Source organism: Thermobia domestica, chromosome 9 (genome assembly GCF_964235325.1).
Source record: "Thermobia domestica chromosome 9, izTheDome1.hap1.1, whole genome shotgun sequence".
NCBI lineage: Eukaryota > Metazoa > Arthropoda > Insecta > Zygentoma > Lepismatidae > Thermobia > Thermobia domestica.
Genome location: NC_137462.1, coordinates 8966253 through 8989373, shown reverse-complemented (window position 1 = coordinate 8989373; position 23121 = coordinate 8966253). Strand labels below are relative to the sequence as shown.

Genomic DNA, 23121 nt, shown 5'->3' with positions numbered 1-23121 from the left:
CAAATACGTACTTGAGAAGAGCAGCTTGTAAATGAAATCAAAATGAAATCTTGTTGTGTGGCATAACATTCCACGATTATGCTTGGTAAGCTACGGGAAACAGATGATTACGGCAAATCAATGTTGATGCAAGAATTGGTGGAATGAGAATGGGAGAGGAAACGGAAACACCCAGAGAAAACTCACGGACAAGATGTTGTCTACCACAAACCTACCTGGCAGCGGATCGAACCAGTGACCACACGCACAAGAGATAGGCGCTCTACCACTGACTCAAAGCGCGCCTTGTAGTTCGCGGAATTGGCCTACAACATACCACACTCAAAGCATGAAAATAAATATAAATAAAACTCCTGGTTCACAAAAATGTCGCATACAGAAAATGTCAGTACTGTTAAACTTGTGGAAGCAAATGAATAACATTTATTTTTTTTTTTTAACGTGTTCACTCACTATTCACGATTTAAAAAAAATAACATTTCGAATCCATTTAGACTCGCTCTTCCTTAGAGCATAGAAATGGACATGGTTGCATAACACATCATTTATGTTGTGTCTGGGACATAAAAAGTCCAAGCTGATGGGAATAGCACCGAATAGAAGGTCCACGAACGCTGAGGAATGCGAAAATGGTAATAGCCAACGCAGGAGAGCCCAGATGAACGCATCATTTTGGTAGAAACTGAGTTTATTCCCTTAAGTGAGATTTGTGGGTACCATTAGCCTCTTCCACTACGCGCATATACGCATCAATTATGAATACTGCATGCTTGGTTTACCCTTAACTGTTCTCTGCACACAACCATTAAAGTAGCAGCTTTCTGTACTCGAGCCAAGTACTAAACACAACACGAGGCATCTCAGCCGTGCTAAACTTTCATTATTCCAAAACGACTTTTAAAAAAGTGTAACCAAAAGCTTTTGCATATAAACTAAATAATTAAGTACTTTCGCTGAAGATAGTTCTCTAACAAGTTGACCTGCCACTTTATTTATTTTACTCTGCACAGCTATGAACACATTTTACATTGGAAATTAACAATTAAACTGGGAAACAATTTTGAAAGGAAGTCAACCGGGGTGTATATTTACTGAACACCATAACAGCACTGTTTGCTCCTGAAACTCAGCTGGCGGATGGGTTGAAATCCAGAATTTCCTGTGAAAACGATAACCACTCATTTTTTCAACTCTGCTTTTAGTGGCGCACTCACGCGGGGGTCTACTGGGTTCGGACCTCTTCCAAAACTTGTTAATTCGACATACATTTACACTTTCTTAATAAAACTATACTTCTTACATTTCATACTCTTTCTTTTAATGAGCCCCCGCTTGACCTAGTGGCTAGTACACTTGCCTTTGGTGTGAGTGGTCTCGGGTTCGATTCCTGGTTGGGGGTACAGTTGAACGAAAAATGTGGTTCGGATTCCATTATAATCAGTAGTCCACGTCTCCCTTAGCCGATCAGGCATAATCGTGGGACGTTTAACAAACCAAAAAGAATTTCTTTTCTTATAAAAACAACCTACTGTAGTTCTATATTTTTTTCTGAAAATATATATGCCAGTATTTTCCAATTACTTGTTGCCTTTTCAGGTGTAGAAAGACATAGGTTCAATACTACATAGATGTTGTGACTTCTAGTGTTGGATTCTCCGAAAAAAAAAAAAAAAAAAAAACAACCTTGGACCCCTCCCGACAAAATTTCTGATGCGCGCCTGCCTGCTTTGAAATCATAAATTTCAAATATTTACGTGGTATGAATTACAATGGGTACTTAGTATGGGGTGGTTCAGTGAAAGAGCGCTCGCCTCTAGTGCAAGAGTAGGATGAGAGACCCGAGTTCGATTCCCGGAGGGAACTCACTTGGTTCGGATTCCACGTTAAACACTAATTAAATTTAAAAAAAAAAACATTTAATTTCACAACAGATAGTGCTTTCATAATTTGCTTTACTGATATTTGGAGGGCATGGTCGCGGAATCGAGCCCAGCTTTTACTTTACACAGGCAGAGATGGCACGGATCAATGAAAACTTGACCTGACCCATTGACACACCACCCACCAAAACCCATCAAAGTCTGACAAATTATCCACGCCCTGCTCTTCACTAACTAAGAGTTTCCACTTGTAATAAAACAAAGCTGTGAAATTATCACTAATCGGAGTTTCAATTTCCCTAATCGGAGTTTTGCAGTATATTGATTCATGACTTGCGTATCTTTAAACGTTGATAAGTGCTCTTAATTATGTTTATAGAATCTCTTTATCAATTTATATATTTTAAAATAAGAATCATGTTGCCCATGAGAATCGAGAAATTTCTCGTCTCGAAAAACGAGACGAGAATTATAATGTTTCACGTCTCGACTTACAAACGAGACGAAAAATTTGCTGTTTCGTGGAAAACATTAGCCCTACAATAATCAACATTAAAACCGGAAATGGTTGGTTTTTATCACTTCCGGTTGGAATATCTAGATTCCTAATTTGTGACACACTACATTTTGGTCAAACTTGACGGTGATCCACCAAGTAGTTTAGATGTTTTGTCTCCCGGACGAACACACGGACAGACAGAGAGGTAATATATTAAGATTTTTTTTTTTGTTTAGATTAGATTAGACTTTAGCGTATTTTTCAGCAGTGAGACTATATGAAACGTGGGTCTATAGTTTAATGTCGGACCCGAACCATATGAGTTTCCACCAGGGATAAAATGCGGGTCTTCCGCGCCAAAGACAAGAAGTTTTTGGTAAACCAAACCGCTTAAAAATATGTAGTTGCACAACTATGCAACCAACTGCTGCAGCTGCACATGCTTTCTATGCCCATCTGTCCACAATAAATATGAACTCATTTCCAAATATGGTTCTAATTAACTCCGGTCCTTCTTTTTCAGTTATTTCCAATCCCAACATTGGAGGGATATTCGTTCTTCTCCCAAAATTCGCTAACATTTCTTCATTGGATTTTCATTCGTTTTCACCATTATTTTCTATACCCCCATTTCAGATGCTTCACAGCATTTTTTATGGTCATTTCGTAATGTCCACATTCTTCTCTGTGAAGTACAATAGTCATGGGCGCCGCTCATAGGGGAAGGAGGCCCTGCTCTCCTAAGGTTTCATTGAGCCGTGGAAATCCTCATTGATGTGTAGTTAGATATCTAATAAACATGAATGTTCCTCCATCCCCCTAAAGTTATTTAAAAATTTGCGCCACTGAAGTCCGTGTGAAATTTTGTTTTTGTGCTGGAATAGTTACGAATTATCGGACATCGGGGTTCAGTTCTGGAATATTCTCTTGCTGTTTCTTTGCTGTTTACTTTCGTGTCTGCCGACCAGGACCGGCTCTACCATATGCGACACGTGCATTGGCACGGGGCTGCTAAATTTATCATAACTATATTATTTAAAATAAATATTTCTTGTCGGAAACGGAATTCATAATGATGGTAGTTAAATTTACTAAACTGATCTATTTGAACACTACATTCATAAATCATGTTTAGGTAGCATTAGTTTAACGTCATATGAACAGTGCTAAAGCAAATAGTCAAACAAATCCTAGCATGAATTGTTCGATTATTGTCAAACACAAAAACTCAATTCTCAAACAGTAGGTAGCGAACACCTGTTCCACTAAGATAGTTATTACCATTTTAATATGAAAACCAGTCTTGCCTTTGTCAGAAACAAGCTCCTTATTTTGAAAGTGGAGACCAGTTTTGAAAAAAATATTAACAGGTGTAGAAGGAAAATCAAGAAATAAAGATAAAAGAGCTAGCTGCACTGGAGTTGCAAACTGATATATTGAGATTGAATTTTATAAAAAGGATTACCATCTTTCCTCTGCAGGTGTGTTTGCTTTACCGTTCACTAACATATTATTATTTAAAGAGAAAAAACGGACACAATGAGATTGTATTTGTAGTATTTAGGCCTTTCTGAGTGCGAGTGCCTTTTCCCTACCCTTCGTTCTTCATGATGGAGTAGCATACTTCAAATCGTGTCTTTTATTATTTGTTTCTTTCTGGAGAAAACGAGGTAGCAAATGATGCCATGGCCGGCCCTGTTGCTGATCAAAGGTATGAATGCCGGGGTTGGTCGTCCATTCATCTTTCATGGCTTTGGTACTATAGATTCATTTTTTCCTATTTCTTTATGCTACATCGAAGTGATGAAGATGAAGAACACCTAATATTAACGTGGGCTCCAAACCACGACTGAGTGCTGAGTCCGGTGCATCTGGTGGATGTACAGACCATCACAATATTGCCCGTTTACCACCATACTATCTTGTCTCTAACAGCAAGAGCTGAATTATACCACTGATCTCGCTAATTTACGATTCAGTTCATTTAGCATAGGCAATGTGAACACAGACGGATCCAGAAGAAGGTGATGGGTTGTTCGCATCCCCCAGCAATGCAGGCACCAGTACTGCAAAATCCCGGTGAGAGAAAATTGAGAATATTTCACCGCTCCCCCATCAATCCTTCCTGGATCCATCTCTGACTGCGAGACGCAAAAACTACGTCCTGGTATTGAAGTAATAATATACCATTCATCGGAATCATGTACGAAATTTCCTAACTGTCCATGCAAATTTTCTAATCTACCATTTTAATTCTATTACTGAACTCCTTCATGGCTAAGTGCTTAGCGTACGCGTCTTTGGTATGGGAGAGCTGGGTTCGATTCCCGGCGAGAGCTCATATTGTTCAGATCCCACGTTAATTTGTAGTTCATATCTCATATAGCCTCGCTGCTTCTCGGGACGCTAAACTTAAAATCAAACAGGCGCGCACCCAGAATTTTTGGGGTGGGGTCCAAGGTTTGGGGGAAGCAGGGGAGGGGTGAAACACAAGAAACCGCTACGTGTATGTAATATTGAACAGGTATTATTCTGCACCCGAAAAGACGGTAAGTAATTGTAAAGTAATTCCCCTTATATTTTCAGAAAAACATGACAGAACTAAACTGTTTTTATAAGAAGAGAGATAATACAGACGATGTGTAAGATCAAATCATCAATTATTTCTCTGTTAACCCGCCGTAGCACACGCCGCGGAGTCATACTCCGCGGAAAGAGAAATTTTAGTTTTCTTAGAACTGTTAAAGGAGTTTGTGCTGTAAAATATATGTGGGTAATTGTCAAAAACATTGCAAAGAAAATATTAAACAATTTACTATCGCTTCAAAACAAAATACACATTAAAATAAGATAAAGAAATATTGCTGAGTGAGATATGAACAATTGACCACGCGTGCCTTGATGTTACAATTGACCACGCGTTAAATAAATATATAGTTCTATTAAGAAAGTGTACAAATGTATATTAACTTAGGAAGTTTTGGGCGCAATTCGGAATCGGTGTGCCCCCGTAAGTGCACCCCTGAGATCAAAGCAAATAAATTCTTTTACTACTAGCAAGGTCGCCGATTTCTCTGTAAATTTGGTGGGCGGGGCATTCAGATACAGAAGGTATATATATGAAGATTTTAAGACAAATTGCACTCAAATTATGCCAAATATTGTATATTCACAAATACAATATGGGGCCCGGGCTCCCTCGTCCCTCCAGGATCGGCCTTGACTACTGAAACGTTTTAAAAACAAGTTTCTTAACGGTAAAGAATCATCACTCAATTTCAAGCACATATAACAAAGCGAATAATTCACTAATTAATACTATTAATTATACACGAAAGACACACAATTCACGAGAGAAAAATCCCATTATTGTGTTACGCGATCTAATTGGTCTTTTACGCACTTAATTAAGAAATGTGAACAGTCAAAACAAATCACGGGTGTTTTATTTTAGAGACAGAACCATTCAATGCAATCTTCACAGGAAAAAAAAGGATCATCTGAAGAGATTTACAACTCATTCCAAGTAATTGGTGCTCCAATCCTTAATAGCATATCGAAAATTGGGATTTGTTTTCGGACATCACTGCTCGTAGTTACTAAAACTGCCACTACGAGTGATCACACAGAGAGTGCTGCCTCTAACGTACAACGATTAAACTACGTGGAGCTCGCACTCGGTGAACCGAGTTGAAACAGTGTTGCTACATTACGTTCACAGAGTAGAACCAAACAATCGAGCAATTAGAGGGAAATTTAATTCAAGGAAATTTTTCTTCTTGGATCAGCAACTTCTCGGTTGGTTTGATGTAGTTTTCCATTCTTCCGTATATTAAGACAACCTGCTGATGCTTTTTTTTTTTTTTTCAGTTTTCTTCCTTACATTTGGCATTCTTCCTTCTGTCATTCTGTACACACACAATTGCGTGATTGAGGGGCCGCGGTGGCTCAGTGGTGGAGCGTTCACCTCTGGTGCTTGGGGTCCCGGGTTCGAACCCAGCCCCCGCCAAGTGAACTTTGTGGTGGACAAACACCGTGTGCGTGGGTTTTCTCGGGGCTCTCCCGTTTCCTCCCACTTTCTTCATTCCACCACTTCATTCATTACTCATTATCACCGTCTCCTTTAGCCTAACCGGCATAACGTGGGACGTAAAACTCAAAGATTTCATTTCATTTCATTTCACAATTGCGTGATCATCTCATAGGCCTTATTCCGTACCAACCTTACCAAAAATTGCGGAGCGTAACACAACGCAAAACTTGGAAAAACGAATTATAACTGCTATGCCTATTACCGCAAACTAAAACTGAAGATTTTGTGTCAATTGACGAAAACCGCTACGGAATAGAGAAGCCACATGTCTCGTAATGCCAAATCATGTAAACTCTTCTTTTGGAAATCGTATTAAGTATACTGTTTTTTCTCTCGTAGCATTTTCCACACATTTGCATTCGATACATTATGCACCCAACTTCGTAATGTTCACTATTCTTCCACTGCATCATATTTCGAAGGTTTACATACATGCAATTCTACACTCCATACACATGTTTTCATTAACTTTTCTTGAGTTTTTCGACTTCCAAATTATGCAGTGCATAACTATGGGGCGCAAAGTCTTATAAAAGAGCTATGTCCACCTGTCTGTCTGTCAATAGTATTGTTTCCCAATAGACGAGAGGAGAACTAAAGTTTCGTCTTGTCTCGATTGTCGGAAAGGTTTTCTCGTCTCGTTTTATAAATCCATGTACAAAATGGATCTCATTTCTTTTTACTTAATTTTATCTTTATTACAATTATTCTGCATCACGAGAAGTCCACGAAGGGGTACTCCTTGTGGAACGTACCGTAACACAAACATACAAAAAGTAATTATAATTGCTATTCTGATTATCGGAGACTAAAAACAATCATTCTGAACTGCGTTAACGCAAAACATTAAGGAATGAGCCCCTAAGAGTGTTATACAACAACATTTTAAAATGTATTTATTATTGGAGTATAATGTATAATGACTACCGTATCATTAAACGTTAATAAATATTGTAATATCCTATGTGATTTCGTAAACAAGCAATTCCACGCATCAATGTTTACATAACACCATCACATGGTTCGGCAAGAGGGTCTCCCACCAGAGGGACCTATAATCACATGCAGACGACGATTTTTGGCCCCTCCCACGGATCAGAAGACGCCATCGAAGCAGCAGCGCCACCGCCACCCAAACGACCCTATAAATTGGATGGACAAAGGCAACTCGATACCAGTTTTCTGGTGACCCTCCTTTAGTCTGCTACGGGACTCTTGGAGTAACCTAACCCCAGGCCTCTAGTCTGCTACGGGACTACGCCTATCCCATCTCCTGGCTTAGCCTGCTACGGGGCTCTGTTGGCCACTTAACCCGCCTCTGCTTGCTACGGAGCATTGGTTCCTTAAATCCACTCCTCTTAGCCTGCTACGGGACTCTGTTGGAGATCCTGTCTGCGACCACTCGGTCAAAGACTACCTTTTACTTACCTTTGAAATGGAGATCAGATTGTATAGTATTTTGTGAAAATACTTTTATAGAGGAAGTTTTATAATATATAATTGAAACTGGTAGTGGGAGTCGATTTCCGGACGCTCTTTTTATTAACTTCTCTACCCAAAGATCCTATATGAGACAAAGTTTTTCAATATCCTTCATTATGTTTATACAATCAACTTACCAATTTATGGTTTGTATACTACGAATTATGTAACGCTAAAACTGTGTTTGATATCTAAGATCTAGGTGAACTACTATTCCTCACGAGACGCAAGAAAGTTCTCGTTCCATCTCGATTCTCGTCTCGAAAATGATACAAGAATTATAATTTTTCTCCTATCTTCTCATGGCAACACTAGTCAACAGGTATAAGAGCAAAAACGGTAAGAGTAATGAGAAGAGTTTTGTTTCTAATTGATTCAATATAACAAAAGCATGCTTCATATCCTCTCTTAATCCTTTATTCAAATCGGAAATGGTTTATATATATAAATTATTTCCGGTTTTAACATTTATCTTGAAAAGCGACATGGTCTAAGTGCAACATAAAGAATTAGTATTCAAAGTATAGACCAACCTGGGTGCAATGCTTCCTTTCGGAGGAAGATTATGAATATTCAAATTATATGCCCGTAGCTAAACTGCCTCTATAAAAATTGATGCGTGAGAACCTTAGGATTCTGAAACATGGATTTTCGAACAGGCCACATATTAGTTCCTAAGTGAAGTCTTAACGCGACTACGATAGATCCCATAGTATTGGAGCAATGGATCTTCGAAGTTCATTTTTTCATGTTTTCGGCAGCCTATAACTCCGGAAGGAAGCATTTATGCACCCAAGTTGGTCTATACTTTTTGTCTTACCTTGGTGTCAGGAATTACCTCCCAAACGTTGTAGGTGTTGTTTTGAAACACCCTGTATTAGTTTTATGACTTAAAAAAAAAATTGGGACTAGAGATGTTTCTTCCGCGTTTCTCAATCTTGAGCTTCCTCTTTTTTAAACTCCCAATATTTTCTTTTATTTTTCCGATAATCAATCAGTTGCATTCCTCTTTTTCCTATTCCTCGCTTTTCCGTGCAGTATTCTTTCTATGGCGCAAGGAAAGCGAGAAGACAATTTCTTCGCAAGATGTATCCAGTCCAACTGTCCTTCCTACGAAGGATGCTGGCTAAAAGCGTCATCTTCCAACACCACCTAGATTGAGAAATCTAGATGATGTTGCCTCTTCTCTCCTATCCGTTTTAAAACATATTTGTTTGTTACTGTCTCTGTCCCATTTTATCTTCTCCATCTTCCTTCAACACCACATTTCAAAGCTCTTTAAATATTTCTTCCCTAACTTCCGGAATGCCCAAGTCTCTGAACCGTACAGTCCAACACTCCATATATAGCACCTGACCAACTTCTTTCTTAGTCCAATATTCACTGGCGTCTCTGGCGGGGAGACGAGGGGACGTCCCCCCCCCAATATTTTGAAGTACAAAATATTCAACATATTATTCTAATTTAATTTATTTACTAACGACAGAATATCATATAAACAATAATAATTATATTTATTTGGAATATAATATTCAAGCGGTGAAACGATTGTAATCGAGTTCTTGATATACCTTAGGAGGTCCGTGAAGGTAAGCAGAAAGGTAACAAATAGAATCGAAGTTAATAAACAGGTTGGGCTATGTAGTACCATTTAAATAACTTTCTTTGATGCCCCCCAAATCGTACATGCCAGAGACGCCAGTGCCGATATTGAGCCTGCTAGTTAATAGTGATCTTTTCTTGTTGAATGTTTCTTTGGCTGTGACAATTCTCGATCTGATCTCTCTGGTGCAGTACGCGTCTTTCGTCAAAATACTTCCCAGATAATTGACATTACCGACCTCTTCGAGTTCTGCTCTGACCTGTAAGGGCGCGTTATCACGGGATATTCTCATGACTCGATTTTTCTGTGTTGATTTCTATTCCATATAGTTTCCCAGTGGCAATTATTCTGTCAATCACATCCTGTAGTCCTTCTTCGGTTCTAGATATAATGACCGTATCATCTGAATACGCAATCATCTTTATGAGGACATTTTCATGTCTCTTCGTATTCAGCTAACAGTTATTTTTGTCCACTGATCATCGTTTCTTGCAATATACCCAGCTCACTGACCCTTAATTGCCTTTATGTTTACAATAACATCTATCACTCCCGCTATTCTTCTAATCCATTTTATTCTCGCTTTTCTTTTCCTATGTCCGTGGATGGATGGACAAAACCGATTTCTAGAAAAACCGGAAAACCGGTTTCCAGAAAAGTCGCAACCCGAAAAACCGACATTTCGGTTTTTCCCAAAACCGGTTCGGTTTTTTATCGAAACCGGTTTCGGTTTTCATCGAAACCGGCTTCGGTTTTCTTCAAACCCGGTTCGGTTTTCACCGAAACTGGCTTTGGTGATAACTTTTGGGAAAAACATAAAACTATTTCTGTGGAAACGGAATCGTTTTCCGGAGAACAACAAAACACTATTCTGGTCAGAAATAGAACAAATTTTGGAAAAAACCGGAACCGGTTTTGAAGAAAACCGAAACCGAATTGGTTTTGAAGAAAACCGATAACCGGTTTTGGTGAAAACCGAAACCGAATTGGTTTTGAAGAAAACCGATAACCGGTTTTGGTGAAAACCGAAACCGATTTTGGAGAAAACCGAAACCGGTCTTTTGGAAATTTTGAAAAACCGATTTCGTTTTTTCTAAAAACCGAAAAACCGGTTTTTGTGCCCACCACTAGTTCCTAATATAAATATCTCCATGATTTGTTCTGCAGATGTTGACTATAGTCTCTATGCAAACTTTTACTGTACTCTCTTACAGCCTCAAGATTCCAATCACAACCTTCCGATTATTAGGCGAGGATGCTAAGCTTTCAAATATCCGCGAACATAATTGTGTATTTTGTGGAGTTACGTGCTAAAGCGAGCGTCTGAATCGTAGGACTGTTTACAGTTTAGCGTCCCTTTTCAGCATCGAGGCTATATAAGACCTCGAGGCTAATTTAAGGTGTAATCCGGGCTACCATAATGCGTACCGCGAATTGAAGCTGGGACCACGTGGACCAAAGATGTCCACACTAACAATAGACCAGCGCGGACGGCAGGTCATGCCAGATCTACCACCTACGAGAGCTGTCTCGAGATACTCCCATTTCCTTCCAGTACGTATTAACCAGGATGTGCTATACTAATATACTGTATTATAATACGTGGACAAAGCGCGTATGATTATTTGCTGTTCTCTCTAAGTATCGAAATATTTGAAAATGAAAATGAAATAATTCCGTTCTACGTACCACGGTTCTGCCGGCTAGGCTAAAGAAGACGGTGATGACGAGAAGAATGGGATGATGGAATGAAGAAAGGGAAGGAAACGGGAGAACCGCGAGAAAACCCAAGCACACGGTGTTTGTCCAACACAAAGTTCACTTCTCGCGAGCTGGGATCCAACCACGGTTCCCATACACCAGAGGTGAACGTTCTGCCACTGAGCTACCGCGGCCCCTTCAAAATATTTTACTTTTCTTGTAGTACTCACAGTACCTTTTTTGTCAACAACTTTTAAAAAAAAATATCCTGGAAACAACATTTAACAAGAATTTCATAAATAATCAAAAAATGCATCAAAAGTTTGCCTTGGCCTTGGCCAATAATTAGTTTCTGGATGAGGGGCCACAAAAGTTTTGAACGACCCCTAAATCGAGTTTTCGTAATTTTTACGGGATACGCACATCATACTGAGTTAAGTGATAGTTTGGGTTTGGCTACACTGTATGTAGTTCTCCAGATACAAGGCATACAAGAAAATGTTTGATTGAATGAAGTATATTGAATTTTTTGGATCAAGAGCTACAAAATTTTGAGTTAGTGATAGTTTGGGTTTGGCTACACTGTATGTAGTTCTCCAGATATAAGGCCTACAAGAAACTTTTTGCCTCAAATATATTGGATCTTTTGATATAAAAAAAAACTACTTAATAATTATAGTAACAGCCACAAACAAGATTAAAAAAAAAATAGCCATGTCACATCAAATTGTTGCAACTCATAAGTTAGAAAAAATTTCCTAAGAATACAACACGACGTTTTTAATGTGTTAAAGAGCACAGTGTAAGTAAAAAGAGGAGAGAAAATAAATAATAAACATTTCTAAGGGCGAAAATTATTCTTTCCTTTAAAGCAACAAAAAAGTACTATAAAAATCCTATGACACCATAAAGATAAAAAGTTGTATATATATATATATATATATATATATATATATATATATATATATATATATATATATATATATATATAGGAATGAAACATTTTTCTATTATTCAAACTATTTTTGTGTTCAAGAGAGAGAAGTTATCGAAATACATGGGAAATATCACGGTGAAATATGTATTTTCAGATTACGAAAAACTATGCACTTGAATGTACACCCAAAAAAAGAAAAAAGAAAGAAAAAGAAACAAAATGGTCTTTTTACTAACTAACGCCAACTGGGGTTCACAAGTTAAACAGAAAGAACATTTCTACGGCAGACCAAAAGCACATCAGCTGCTTTTCTTCTCTCTAAATGCAGCAAAATCAAGTTCATTTTACAAGAACATCTTTGTTATTTCATATGACGAATGGGACAGAATGCAGTAAATTTTACGGAAGATTCCCTTTTGTCTTTATACTCAAGCCTCCAAAGATAATATTGCTTCTCACTAACTTCTCACGTCCCATAGGGAATTATAATGTTGCTCAGTTAAGTAGATTAAAACAAGATTTATCCTTTGCTTTATGGAACTTAAATAACACTGAAGTTAATGCCCGGTTGCATAAATTACAGTTGGGGAAACTTTTAACTTTCCTTTCTAGCTGCTGTGTAAGCAACACTTGCAAGAAATTCAATTTTAATGAACTCGACAGATTCATCTGCTCTTGGAAACAGCATTAGTGTTAAGTCTCTTGGAAAGCTCCTTAAGTCCCTCTCTTTCGTTACAGCTCAGAAGAAGTGGCTTTGATTAACCTTAGGCCTTCGTCGCTTCTCAAGTTCTTAATGTTAAATGATTTGGCATTAATTATTTGTTTCTTTATAGTCATGTGCGTAAATACGGCTTAAGGTGGATCACCACCCAGAAGTCAGTACGTATTTTAGCTTATTCCCTTAACTACTGTGCAATGAAACATTACATATTATAAATATTGTAGTATAAGATAGAGTTATGTTTCAGCTACAACATAAGACACTGCTTTATTTTGTTGTCTTCTGATATCGAAAAAGGTAACAAATAAGAGAAAATATTTTATTCGTTTTACAATGAGCACACAAGATGTCACTTGCTGTTAGATCTTACTAGAAGTGCCCAGTTTTATGAAATGTTTGGTTGTATGTGTAAGGTATTTTAAACTAATGATCTTATTACGAAATAGATATATTGTTTGACCGTTTTTCGTGCTATATTTTACATTTTATTTAAATGTTAATTTACATTTAAGGAAATAGATTTTGAGAAGAAACTTGCGCAGAACGCCATAATGCGTTGTTGCCAAATTTGTACGTTTACTGTTGTAGTCACAATAAGAAAAAATTTGGATTCTAGCGTCGCAGTTCAAGAAGCGGAACTTTGCTGTGAATTGCGGTGATGGTCGAAAACTAATTTCTCCAGTAAGTATCCAAGCAGAATGCCTGGTTACTTCCTTTATTATCTGGCATCAGTAAACACTTGACACTATCTGGCAACACTGCACTATTCAAGCAGCGTTTAGCATAGCACCGAGAACACCTAGTGATCCTCCTTAAGTACTTTCCTCACAACAAATATGAGGCGGTAGGTAATTTCATGTTGAATAATATGATTGATTTACTTCCGATTTTTAAATTTTACTAGCTGAACCTGCGCTCTCTAGTCTACACAGCGCATCATTCACATGTGAGGATGAATCTCCTTATCACTCCTCACATCTGCACATATTCCTTTGCAGACACAAGTGAAGGACACCTTGATAAAAATCGGCAAGGAGTATAATAGAGGGGAGGGGTTACATATCTCGCACCGTTTGCTAGATTTGAGCCTATTTTCGGTTGGAGTTCCTAATTCATGAATGATCAATGTCTTCTTTCTTCTTGCATGCAGCATGTAATAAGAAAATATATTATTACACACACAATTAATTATGTCAGTGATATATGGTGTTCATTGGGCAAAACACTCCAAACAATAAAGATTAATCTTAAGACTGGGGAAATGGTTATCCTTTGTTTTTCATTATCGTTTGGCCACGAAACAAACGCTGGAGAGATATACCTAGGTACTAACCCCGTATAGAAATTGTGATGTTGGAATGTATAATCCGTAGGATATGATGCATTATTATTATTATTATTATTATTATTATTATTATTATTATTATTATTATTATTATTATTATTATTATTATTATTATTATTATTATTTTGTAATTTCAACATTTTGAGTGTACCCCTAAAAATGTAATAAATAACGGCAATGTTTTTAAATATTCAATTAGAACTGAACAATCTACAGAAAATTTGCAATCGATCCGTGAAAACGGTATCTATCTAAAGCTTGTGGTTTCCGACATATCATTGCCAAAAGAATTTGGCTACAAATATATAAACGTCCACAAACATATAAACCTAGCATTTTAATATATAGATAGCTGAAACTGCGCTATTTACACAGCGCACAGTTAGTTCAAATATGAGCGTGAATCTCTTTCCCACTTCTCACTATACCTGTGCAGGTCCCTTTACGAACACAAGTAAAGGACAGGAAGACTCTCAAAGGAAGTGAATTGCTATAGACAAACATATAAATGTGGTGTTTTAATATATAGAATGTTGGGGGGGGGGGTTAGTGGCAAACTTGGATAAGTGATAGATGATATCAAATGCAAATATTTTTTTCTTATAATTCCATATCCGAGTACGCCTTATTATGGGTCCACAAGCCTTAGAAATTGCCAGTTTGCAGTAGGTTTTCTCATTCAGATTAATACAAAGCGCCTAGAATGTCGATCAACCCGTTATACGTAGCTCCTCTACGGGGTGCCTATCACAAGGGTCAATAGGGCAAAAACGACGCCTAAAATGCGGAATAGAAAAATAAAGACAAATTGTTTGAAAATTTGAATGAGAACTGGCAAATCTACACAAAATTTGGAATCGACCAGAGAAAATGGCACGTTACTGGCACTTGTGGTTTTCGAAATCTCTTTGTCGAAAGGATTGGCCACAAACATATAAACTTTTCTAGCATTTTAGAGACTAGCTGAACCTGCGCTCTCTACACAGTGCATCATTCATATATGAGCATGAATCTCTTTGCCATTCCTCACAACATCTGTACATGTCCCTTTACAGACAAAAGTTAAAGACGTCGTGTTAAAAATCAGCTAAGGACACTATAAAGGGAAGTTTTTTTTTTCAATTATTTTTTCAATAATCATGTTTTTATATATATATATTCAATTAGAACTGGACAATCCACGCAAAATTTGCAATCGATCAGTGAAAACGTATTTTTCTAGAGCCTGTGGTTACCGAGATATAATTGTCGAAAGGATTGGTCACAAACATATAAACGTTCACAAACGTATAGTTTAAAAGAACTCCAAAGATGGCAGCACAATTCATTTGCATTGATTTTGGAAAATGGCTTATTAAAATACAAAGGCTTTGAACAATAATTTAAAAAAGATAAACTTTATGAAAAACGGGTCTATTTAAAAAATATATTTAAAGTACACAATAGTAAGACTATTCATGGCTTTGGATTGATTATTTTAACGAAAGAGACACTGATAATAAGGAAGTGGAAAGAAGCAGATTGGATAAAGAAGGTAGGAAGAGATAAACTGATGAACTGGACAGGGGGCTTACCTATTAATGAATTATGGCAAGGAAGTTTGAATAGCATAGATAAAAAGAAAATAAATAAAAAAAGGCCCTTATAAGAACCAAAAATAAAGGAACGTGATTAGTTGGAAAGTGAAAACGAAGACTTATGGGATTGCCTGAAGGCCTCAGTAAATAGGAAGAAAAATATTATAATAATAATAATAATAATAATAATAATAATAATAATAATAATAATAATAATAATAATAATAATAATAATAATAATAAATAAAAATAAAAAAGTACAACAATAACTACACATATGTTTGTTAAAAGAATTTAAACTTTTTCATAATAATGACTATATATATGACGGTTAAATAATTTAAACTTTGTCATAACAATATTTATATATATGTCTGTATTTTCATTTATTTTCGATAGTGTCTGAAGAAGGATATGCTAGATATCCGAAACAGTTACAAATTATAATTTAAAATAAAGTGGATTTAAGCTTTGGCCAGTGTCTCTTTTGTTAAAGTACACAACTTTAAAATATTTGTCTTTATTAATCGTGTAATCACAAATAACCGTAAATCAAAGATTTGCAATCTAAGGTTATAGGTTGGAGCTCAGGAGCTTTTGTTGCTATTGTAGCATTTTAATAGATAGATACCCAAACCTCAAAACTGTCTCTATCTCTGGAATGATGTCTTTTAGCAGCTATCTTACTTATTATGCAGCTGTAGAAAGACTCAGTTCCTACAAATCTTCATCTTTTCCGAGAACAATAATTTAACTTTTAGGACGGGCCAAGTGACTTTTCTTAAAACTATCCCAATATTTGGCTAATGAAAATAAAATAAGTCTCCCCAAGAATGCTACCTTCGAATGAACAGATTTTACTTCTATTATTTTCGGCGTGATTTTGTTATAAGATTTTACAAAACCGTTCTCCATCAAGTGATCAAGAAAAAAGTGATTGTGATTAAGTGTTCATTCTCACTTTGGTCTGGAATTTAAAGGAAACCGTCTAAAATGTGGATCGATTATGCATAACACCACACAAAGGTATATACACAGAGTCAGGGACGGCCCTAGGCAATTTGCCCCTCGTGCAATGGCATAATTTGTCACCCACGTTTCTGCAGAATAAACAAATCTTAAAAGCCACGATTTTAAGTATGCTACTCCATCATATACAAACGAAGGGAAGGCAAAAAGCACTCACATAGGCCTAAGTACTATAAATAGAATCTTCTTGTATCGCTTTTTCTTTAAGTAATAATCTATTATGTTAGTGAAAGATAAAGTAAACATACCGGCAAAGGAAAAATGATATTCCTTTTTATAGAATTCAATATCGAGCTTCAATCTTAATATATCGGTTTGCAATTTCAATGCAACTAGCTCTTCTATTTTTATTTCTTGATTTTCCTTCTACATCTGTTATTTTTTTTTAAATGTTTCAATCTTCAATGATAAGAAACTTCTTTGTGACAAAGATAAAACTAGTTTTCATATCAAAACTGTGATAACTAACTAAATGGAATAGATGTTCGCTACTGTTCGAGAATTGAGTTCATGTATTTGACAACAATCAAGCAATTCATGCTGAGATTTGTTTGAGCATTTGCTTTAGCGCTGTCCATGTGACCTTAAACTAACAGACCTAAACATGATTTATGAATGTAGTATTCAAATAGAAAATCAGCTTAGTAAATTTAAGTACCATCATCATGAAGTTTATTTCCAACGAGAAATGTTTATTTTGAATAATATAGTTATCACAGATTTTGCTTGCTGCACCGTGCAAATGTACGTGTTGCACATATGGTAGAGCTGGCTCTGGATAGAGTATTCATTAAATCTAAATACATTCCCTATACCCTGAAAACGGTTAGAAATTAGGGATGGGCAAAACCGGTTTTTATAAAAACCGGAAACTGGTTTCTAGAAAAACCGAAATCCGAAAAAAACATTTTGGTTTTCTCCAAAACCGGTTCGTTTTCCACCAAAACCGGCTTTGGTTTTCTCCAAAAAACCGGTTCGGTTTTTCACCGAAACCAGTTTCGATGAAAACTTTTTGAAAACAGAGCTATTTCTGTGGAAACGGAATCGGTTTCTGCAGAACAACGAAATCACTATTCTGGCCAGAAATAAAACAAATTTTGGAAAGAAAACGGAATTGGTCTTGAAGGAAACCGAAACCGGATCCGGTGAATAACCAAAACCGCTTTTAGAGAAAACCAATAACTGGTTTCGGTTAAAACCGAAACGGTTTTGAAAAAAACGAAGCTAGTTTTGGAGAAAACCGAAACTTGTTTCGTGTGAAAAACCGAACCGATTTTTGGAGAAAACCGAAAAACCGGTTCTTGTGCCCACCACTATTAGAAATACCTGTTGAAATGAACAAAAAGAATGTTGAAATGGATCATCCTTATTTAGAAGATTAAGATTTTTAAACCAAAAATAATATCTCGAGCACCTACACATTTGAATTCAGTTCTCAAATAGCTTTTCAACAATATATAGGTTATACAATATTATCGGATTTCTCCTGTCGGTTATAGTCATTGTAACTGCAAAGATAATGTTTTATTATAATGTAAAAGATCTTTGAAAGAAATTTATTGAACAGCTTCAGAGTAAGGAACTTAAAAGAAAAAGTAAACAAACTTATATGTTAAAAATAGCGTTACTGTTTCATTTCTTTTTTTATATATTTTAAAATGTAAAACAATAAATGCACTATATCTTAATTCTTTTCTCCTCTTAACTTCCAAAATAAATATATACGACACAGTTGATATATACAAATCCACCCACACAGTCAGAGAATTACTGTCGACTGATGCTTGCGTAAGACTATATCCTGTTTTATGAAACTTCATAAACACCTACAAAGCATCAACTTCAAAGGAAACTCTACTCACTCGATCCCTGAGTTATCCATGGGCAGCTATGAGCATCTTTACAGACGGATAGGATTTCCTCAATGACGGCTTTTGCAATTGGTGCCAAAAGACTGGACGGACAGTTTCTGGAAAGATAAAAACAATTCATCATTTCTATGCGATTCCAAACTAAAATACACACAAAATTAATAGTTTTGATAATAATTGTTATTCGAATGAAGTCCTGATCTCAAAGAAAAAGGATTCGAAATTTATTTTGGAAACAGAAATATATAAACACAGAAAAACCACTTTTATATACAACTAATAGCTCTAGAGTTCTACAGCAAGAAAATCACATCGGCAACGGCGGAAACTAGCTTTGCACCCCCATCCCCCGTGTTGGAAAATCATCCCCTAGCTTTACGGGCTGTAGTGATGTTTTACATTGACGGGATTCTTTAATTCTGATATTAGGTACATATATTACAGGATGCGTTAAAATATTAAATAATACTTTTGATAAAGTGGATACTTTTAAACATTTAGAATCAATATTAACAGAGGAAAATTATATTCACGCAGAAATTAAATGTCGACTAAAACCAGGGAATTCGTGTTACTATTCGGTTCAAAATCCCTTGTCGTCGCGAATTCTGTCGAGGAATTTGAAGCTTAAAATATACAAAACGATAGTCATGTCTGTTGTTCTGTATGGCTGCGAAACATGGTCGCTTACTCTGGGGGAAGAACATAGACTGAAAGTATTTGAGAACAAGATCCTGAGACAAATATAGGGACCCAAGACGAACGGGAATGGGGAATGGCGGAAACTTCATAATGAGGAACTACATAATTTATACTGTTTACTCAACATTGTTAGGGTCGTCAAGTCTAGGAGGCTTAGGTGGGCAGGTCATGTAGCTAGAATGGAAGAAAGCAAAAACGCTTTCAAAGTCTTGACTGGAAGACCAATCGAAAAACGACCATTAGGAAGACCTAGGCGCAGATGGGAGGTCAATATTAAGATGGATCTCGCAGAGATGGAAATACAAAGTAGAAACTGGATGCAGTTAGCTAAGGATAGTAGTCAGTGGAAAGCTTTTGTGACGCGGCATTGAACATCCGGGTTCCATAGGCCATATAGAGTTAGTTTTTACAGGAAAAAATTGTATGTATATAAAAAATAAAAATTATTATGTTTGTGACTTAATAACTCTTGAACCACCCGACCGATCTCGACCAAATTTTCAACATAGATGAAGTTCGAGCCAGCAATCGTTTTTATCGTTTCACTTTGACGGTGCAACTTAGGGGAGGGATATATATATATATATATATATATATATATATATATATATATATATATATATATATATATATATATATATATGATCGGAAATAACTTATATTAATGTCGAATCCATAGTTTACGGGGTCATTGAGACGAACAGCGACACTTCTGATGCCGTTTAACTCTAAATACAGCTCCTTGTATCCAAAATGAAACGTATTCTGCCCGTGCGAAAAACGGGTATTCTGCTACTTTAATGTCCATTCTGTTACGTCTTATGCACAGAATTCTTTTACTTCGTTTACATACTTTATTCAGCACAAAGAATTCAAGTTATACAAGAAGTTAAAAAAAAAAAGGAAAAAGTTACCAACATTACTCAATCTATTGCTTGAAATGATTTTTCTCAATAGATTCTGAAAAAGAAATGAAATTTCTGGTTATAAGTCTCATGCTACCAGGGGCGGATCCAGGACGGACTTCTGGGGGGCGGTGGGTTGTAATACTTATAGTTAGAGCTACTTTTAAGAGCTCCAAACTCTGGGATGGGTTCTATTTATATATAAAATTAAGAAAAGTTTGTTCTTCTGGAGGGGCAATTGCCCCGATCGCCTCCCTGGATCCGCCACTGCATGCTACTGCCTTAAGGCTAAAGGAGGATGACGAATAATGAAATAATTAATGCAATGAAAATGTGGAAAGATACGAGAGAACACGAAGAAAACCCACGGACAAGATCCTGTCCACCCTAAACTTACTTGTTCGGGGATCGAACCACGCTTCCACACACCAGAGGTAAGCGCTCTACCACTAGGCCATCCACAAATCCATTCCACTTCGATTGGGTTGAGTGCGTCAGCACAGATACAGAATTTAGGCTCCGCCCTATTTCCTCCTCCCGCGTTTTTGTCTTCAAATCGAACCAGATTATTTCTTTCGTCACGAAATATTTGATTACATCATACGTAAGGGCAAGCATTTAAAGGACTGCTCTGTAAGGCAGACGATCGTAGAAAGAACTAAGCCAGAGAATATGAACAGAGAGTGACATCAAGCATCGCAAGGGTGTTATAAAATAGAGGATCTGTCCATGTGTATCTTCATCCTATTAAATCAATGAAGCCAAAAAAACAACCGAACATCGGCACGTCTGATTGGCTACTCTCGTTTCCGCCATCTTCTGATTGGTTACTTTCGTTTCCGCCATGATTGTTAGCTCAAAACATTGCGACCTTGAAATGAAATAAAATCTTTGAGTTTTACGTACCACGGTTATGCCGATTAGGCTAAAGGAGACGGTGATGATGAGAGATGCATGAAATGGTGGAATGAAGAAAGTGGGAGGAAACGGGAGAACCCAGAGAAAACCCACACCACAAAGTTCACTTGGCGGGAGCAGGGTTTGTACAGCAAGTACCAGAGACATTGCGGCCTTATTGGGCGGAGTGGGCAGAGTAAGGATGGCGAAACTGTGACGTATGGCTTCAAGATTTTGTTGTAAGGGCAGATCCTCTATTTTATAACATCCGTAAAGCATCGTGATTTACACTATGTTGCTACATCTCTCACAGACATGAATCAGGGCTGCAAACTCTACATTAAAATGTCACTTTTTTTTCTTTCGGTCGCTCCTCATTCGTATATAGAAATGAATGTTTATATACTTTTTAATTATCTTTCTTCGTGTTAATTGGGAAGGAATATGACTACATTACAGACGCGCTCCTGAACTAACCCAATCTATAGCTGAGTATTTCACGGAAGGATCTCCACTGGTCACGGCTTTCTCTTGAACAAAGACTTAAGCTTGCAACCAGTGATGATTTCTGAGAGTGGCCTGGAAGTACTACGAAATTATCTCAGGACATTTCTCAATCAGGCTCAATCTGAGTTACCAGTATTTTTACAGTAGGTGAAATGATTCATCACTAAAGACGACACGATCCAGAAAATCTTCATAGTTATGCAGCAACATTTGATTTGCAAAGCTGACACTGGACTGAAGTCTGTAGGCTTTAGAGCTTGTAGGAACTGCAAACGATAAGGACGTAGTTGTAAGCGCCTCCTTAAAATTCTCCACACAGATTGTTGCACTATAACAACAGATTCAGTCTTTGCAAAATGTAAAACATAAAAGCTTTCTGCTTACTAGACGCCATCTTTGCTACTAGCGCATTCTAACGGATGATAGAGGAAATAGTGCATATGCACGCATGCGTACAAAACTGTTTGAGCTGCTCTTTTATTTGGTGTATTATTTATAATTGTAAGTTAATTGTAATAAATACTACAGAGCCTTAAAATTACGATATTCAATTCGAAACATCCTGTATTACGTGAAAAAGTAGTAAACCTAGAAGTAAATTCTCTTAATGTGAGCAGTAAACTTATATTTACCCACACCAGAAGTGTTGTCATACGTTATATCAACTGAGTCACTCACAATGTGTGATATTGACAAGTAGGCTTACTGCATATCGACAGCGCCAGCATCTTTCGATTTCCAAGAAGAGAACACTTGAGTAGTAATCCCTGGTTGTCAACGATTCTTCCTTTTATCTTCCATGAATCTGAGTCAGCGATCTCCAGGGGATTTTCCCCTCTCGCCTCCATGATCCAACTTTTCTTGCGGGAGACGATGCATAATGTATTATAATGCACGGTAGGATCCCTCTCAGCGAAGAAACAATTCTAAGCTTTTTTTTTTTTTTTTTTTTTTTTTTTTTTTTTTTTTTTTTTTTAATATCAAACTGTTTTCTTCACAGCATCTACGTTTAGATTTTCCTAACCATTCTTGAGCTAAACATTCACACTCTTAAATCGATTATTTACCAATTTCAATACATTTTTACAGTTTTGAAAGCTTCCTACATTCCTTAAAAATAATATTTAGAAAGCAATGTTAGTAATAATACAGGGTGTCTACTAAAATTCCAAAATTTAATTTCGTGACTTTTTCGTGACCTTTTCTTTACCAAATCATAAAATTTCCTAATATTTTCAAGAGCGAATTTGGGTGCGAATTAGGCCAAATTTTCATCCATGCGATAGAAACGTACTTTGCTTGCGATTTGGTAGCATCTAAAGCCGATCATAGACATTTTTGGTGGTGAATTTTGACGTTTATAGAACGAATT

At 36.8% G+C, this 23121-nt stretch overlaps 1 protein-coding gene across 1 annotated transcript in view; it reads right to left on the bottom strand.

The window, feature by feature from the left end:
- LOC145694394 (uncharacterized) overlaps positions 1-23121 on the bottom strand; it is a 622323-nt gene that overhangs the window by 495772 nt on the left and 103430 nt on the right. The window contains exon 2 of the mRNA XM_081770569.1: positions 18730-18836. Coding sequence (XP_081626695.1) covers positions 18730-18836 — 107 coding nt within the window. The remainder of the gene's footprint in view (positions 1-18729; positions 18837-23121) is intronic.